Consider the following 5,017-nt stretch of genomic DNA (forward strand, 5'->3'; position numbering starts at 1 on the left):
ATTCACTATTGAAGTTCTCGCCGCCCTCCATCTCCACCCATACCCCTATATATATATCCCTCCCATTTCAGAACACTTAACCTTTCAGATCTCTCTGCACTAACTCTAAAGCAAAAATAAACATCCTGTCAAAATCTCCAAATTTCTTCAAAATCAAATCTTTATTGATTATAAAAAGTCACAAGATTTGTGTTTTTCTTGATTTCATCTCCAAAAAAATCTCTTTGTTGAACCTGTTATTTTTCTCATCATTTCAATGCTTAGCCATTTCTTTAAAATCTTCAAAAAATTAGTCCTTTCATTTCTCTCTTTTTTTGGTTGCTTTCTTGAAATTGCAATGGGAAAAATCATTGTAGAAAATCTAACTTCACCTAGTCATCCAACTTTAAAATATGATGAAATTGAGAAGAAAAATATCAATTTTTCATCTGTTAAAATAGAAGTTGAAGAAGAAGAACAAAAAGAAATGGATTTGAGTTTCTATGATGGGTCACCAGATTGGATCGGATCTACTCCAACAATGATCACTGGTGCTGATTCAGATTCAATTGACTATAATGTTTCTTCAGATAGTAGTGGGTATTCGTATTCTGATGGGGACGAATGGTCTCCTTTAAAAGGTGAACCTAGTTCTTTAATTGGGCCGATTTGCTCAACTGATCCCGAAAATTTCAAAAAGATAGCTGAGAAAGAAACTAAGCCTATTGAGTATAAGACTTTTAAAATAACGGTATGATTCCAACTTTAACCTCTTTAATCTTATACAATTTTAGCGTATTTTTATGACATAAAATTCTTTTACCATAAAGTTTTTACAAAAATATTTTAAACGATCAATTGTGTAGTGTAATGGAGTGGGCTGGCCACTTTTAAGGTCAAGTGATACAAATTATACTTTAAACCTTTGATAAGAGATATTTATCAATCAACTACATAGAAAAATAAAACATGATAACTACTTTTATTTTCTTTTCAAGTGATACGATTTACTATGAAATGGTGTGGGCTTCCAACTGTTAATTTTTTTTAAGTGATCTACTTTACGATTTTAGCCTAAATTTATGACATCTTAATCATGTAGTAAGCTAATGTGGAATAACCATTTTAGATCTCTTTCAAGTGATACATTTAAGAATTTAGCCTATTTTTATGACATCTGAATAAATCAACTAGGTAGTAAAATTGATAGGGTATGGTCTAACTAATTTTTAGCTCGGTAATTTAAAAAAATAGCCACTCAACTGATAAAAATTCATTTAAAAATATCATCTTTTTAGCATAGGGCTGACTAATATTAAGTATACTTTTCAATGTCATACATTACTAAACGACCTCTTTACTTTCATAAGGTCTATGTATACACTACCTTGTGCGATTAGATTGAGTTTTTTGTTTTTGTTGTTGATGTAAAAATTTCATACATATGTATATGGATAAACCTCCTAGTTCTACTATATGTTTCTTGTCTAAATTTTATTTATTAACTCATTGTCATTTTTAGGGCATTGGCATGTGTAACTTAGGCAACACATGCTTTGTAAATGCGGTTGTACAATCTTTTATACACAACGTTGTATTTCTTCAGCTCCTTAGATCAATTGATCATGCATCTCCATGTCAAAGTAAGGATTAACTTAGAATTTTTCTTTTATTTGAATCCTTTTTAATGTCTTTTACTTTAGCTTGTCATTATTTTTTGTTGCAGCTTATTATGACGGATTTTGTGTACTGTGCATCATCCGTGAGCTTATAGACTTTTCGATATTTTATGGGAGGTTTTCTTTCAAGCCGACGAAACTTGTCAGCAAATTGAAAAGTATACAAAGACCTAGTTATTTATGTACTTCCTTCTGATATTTACTTTGATTTTCCTTCAAGAGAACATTTAATTATCACGATTTACCTTATATATTTTTTTTGTGTTTCTTAACTTTGTGGAAATATCAGATTTTTCTTCTTACTTCAATTTCAACCAACAACAAGATGCACATGAGTTCTTACAATGCTTTCTCAATCAACATGAAACCTGTTGTTACTATTTGGAGACAAAAGACAACGTTGTGAAGGAGGCCTTTGGTGGCCGTTTTGTGAGCAAGGTATTTTCATGTTTCTTCTTTCTATTTTCTCTTAGTTTCTTTTCTCCTATTGTTTTCATTTTTTGAACTATTTTGTAATGCTTGAAATTTAGCCGAGGATTTATCAATAACATCATCTCTTCCTGCCAAGGTAGGGATGAGGTTTATGTTTCCTCTCCACACACACTTGTAAGCATTTTATTTACATTGTTAGTTTGTTTTTCTCAATTTAAAGCTCCGTTGTTGCAATTGTGGCCATTCATCCATCACACGCGAGCCTCTAATCGACATAAGCTTGGAAATTGAGGGCATTGACAGTGTACCAGCAGCATTTGAATCCTTCACTAAAATTGAGAAAATTGAGTTTTATTGTAAAAGATGCAAGACAGATGGGCCATTTGAGAAGCAACTCCTCGTCGATCAGGCCCCTACTGTTGCTGCCCTACATTTGAAGAGATTCAAAAATAATGGTTTAGTTGCTCAGAAGGTGGAAAATCATGTTTCATTTCCTCTTGAATTAGACATTCTTCTTTATACAAACAACATCAATAATGTGAGTATCTTTTGGATTTTTATAAAAATTTATCTTTTGTTATCAGTTGCATGATGTTTAAAAATTTTCCTTTTCTGAACAGGATGAAATAAAATACGATCTCTACGCAGTTATAGTGCATTCTGGACCTTCAATCTCTTCGGGACATTATTACATCTTCATTCGTTGTGCTCCAAATGAATGGTACAAATTTAACGATGAGAAGGTACGAAAAATAATATCATTTACTTGTTTTGTGTGAAAGTCAGTGTGTTCACGACACCTAACTTTTTTTTTCTTTTTTCATAGGTTGATTATGTTCAAGAAGATCTTGTTTTGGCAGAAAATGCATATATTTTGCTATATACAAAGAAAGGCACTCTGTGGTTTGCAGATTATGTTGAAATCCACAGGCCCTTCGTAGATCTGGTAATGGCCACAACATCCAATGATTTTTCATATGAGACATCGCTGAAGCCTGCACTCAACAAGATTGAGGATAATGGTTCACATGGTAAGCTCTAATTTTACTTCGATTTATTCCAGACTCCATGTTATTCCTTACTAAATATAAAAAGCTTATCGCCCCTCTAGTCCGTACACCACATTCCACTATTTGCAATGTTTTAAGATTAATATATTGTTGTTGTTCTTGATTTAAGTATTTGTATATCATGATCTATATGAGGTAGAGGTTAGGTATGTATACACTCTACAATGAGTTGTTTGTTGTTGTTCTTCACTTGCAAAATCTCAACTTCTTTTTTCCATAGTAAGATATATGTTCAAACACAATATCTGGAAGGGATCATTTCCCACTCTGAGTATATATCTTCTTTCAGTGCAATCAAATAGTTTTCACACAACAACTAAAGTGTTCCTCTATATCATTGGCAGTTCAGGTTTATTGTGAAGATCAATTTCAGAACGTGGAAACAAAGAAGGATAATGATTTGATGGATGCGTTGAAGCGCAACTAAAATTGAAGTCATGCCAACAAGAAGAAGAGGAAGCTTGGAGATTGAAGATTTTCTACGCTGGCAGGTTTACCTCCTCAAATGGCCCTAGTGGTAGCAGCAAAAATATGAGTAATTTGAATTCATATAATAGTCTTTTTCTTATAATGCTTAAGGTTTCGATAGATGGATTTAAAATTTTGAGTTTATTGATTTAATGATAGAAACAATATCTTACTAGATTTTGGATGAATAAAATAGAAGTTACTATATTTCTATATAGAGTTTTGGCTAGTGACTGTGTTCTAACAAACCTGTAATCAAGTCGACTCTATGTTACAAATAATAAGGCACATGAGTTGGCGCCCCAAATTTTTCATGGCCTCAATTTTTTTTGGAACAAAATGATGGTAAAAATATAACTTATTAGTTTAAAAAGTGTTGAACATAGTAAATTTCAAATTCTTTTCTGCTAGCTTCCTTAACGTTTCAAGTACGATAACAAGCATATTAAAGTAAGGATCAAGTTATCAATTTTTGAATAAAATTCTATGGTTCTAACTCTTATCATTATTAAAAAAATTTAAGTTAATACTTATAGAATTATGTTGACAATTCAGATAATGGTTGTCTTAGTGAAATGATGTTACCTAACATTCATAATTCGAAAAAAAATAATCAAAGAACTTACTTGTCTAAAAAAATGTGAAGTTCTAATTTGCATGTAAAAAGTGTAAAGAAAGATTTATGTTTTAATAAATACATATGAAGTTCCTTTAGACTTTTTTAGGCCTCCTCTTATGTATGGCTACCTCTTGTTGATATTAGAACGCTAGTCAGCTCCAGCGTAGTCTCAAGGTTTAAATATTAGATTTGAAATATATAAAACGGAAACAATGATAAATAACTTTAAATGGATAAAGTGATACTTTACAGACAGATGATTTTTTATCATAGAAGTTTTTATCACGTTTATCATACCTTAAAATAGGTTAGTATTTAAGCATACATGGAATAGATAAACATAAAAGTTAATATTATTCCTTTTAATTACATAGAGTTTTGTTAGGAAAAAAAACATTATCATGATATTAAGAAATATAAACCTATATATTAAATGACTTATTTAATGCTATAGGAATAATCTGCATCCATAGGTAGACCCACACTTACAAGTAGGGGTGCACTTGCACTCCTAACTTTAAAAAATCATGTTTATATATGTATATATCATGAAAAAGTAATAAAAATTAATGTATAATGAGCAATGTACCCATGAGAAAAGTATGAGGCCCTGATGTTGTTGGTACAATCATGGGGAACCACCTTTAAGGCCCCGGTTCAGATTTAGCTAAAGCCGTTGTTGACTCTTTTTATATTTACTTTAGCTAGGTAATAGTATATTATGTAAAATTTCATTAGTGGAGTCTGAGAATAGCATTATGTATTTAAAC

At 31.2% G+C, this 5,017-nt stretch overlaps 1 protein-coding gene across 1 annotated transcript; it reads left to right on the forward strand.

Moving 5' to 3' along the window:
• The first annotated feature begins 337 nt into the window (after positions 1-337).
• LOC114076119 (ubiquitin carboxyl-terminal hydrolase 20-like) lies at positions 338-3,587 on the forward strand. The gene is made up of 8 exons (XM_027914741.1): positions 338-730; positions 1,502-1,622; positions 1,706-1,816; positions 1,948-2,096; positions 2,311-2,628; positions 2,711-2,833; positions 2,917-3,121; positions 3,505-3,587. Exons 1-8 carry the CDS (start codon positions 338-340, stop codon positions 3,585-3,587), a joined length of 1,503 nt encoding a protein of 500 aa, XP_027770542.1.
• The last annotated feature ends 1,430 nt before the right edge of the window (positions 3,588-5,017 follow it).

The sequence above is a fragment of the Solanum pennellii genome, chromosome 2, assembly GCF_001406875.1.
Source record: "Solanum pennellii chromosome 2, SPENNV200".
Lineage (NCBI taxonomy): Eukaryota > Viridiplantae > Streptophyta > Magnoliopsida > Solanales > Solanaceae > Solanum > Solanum pennellii.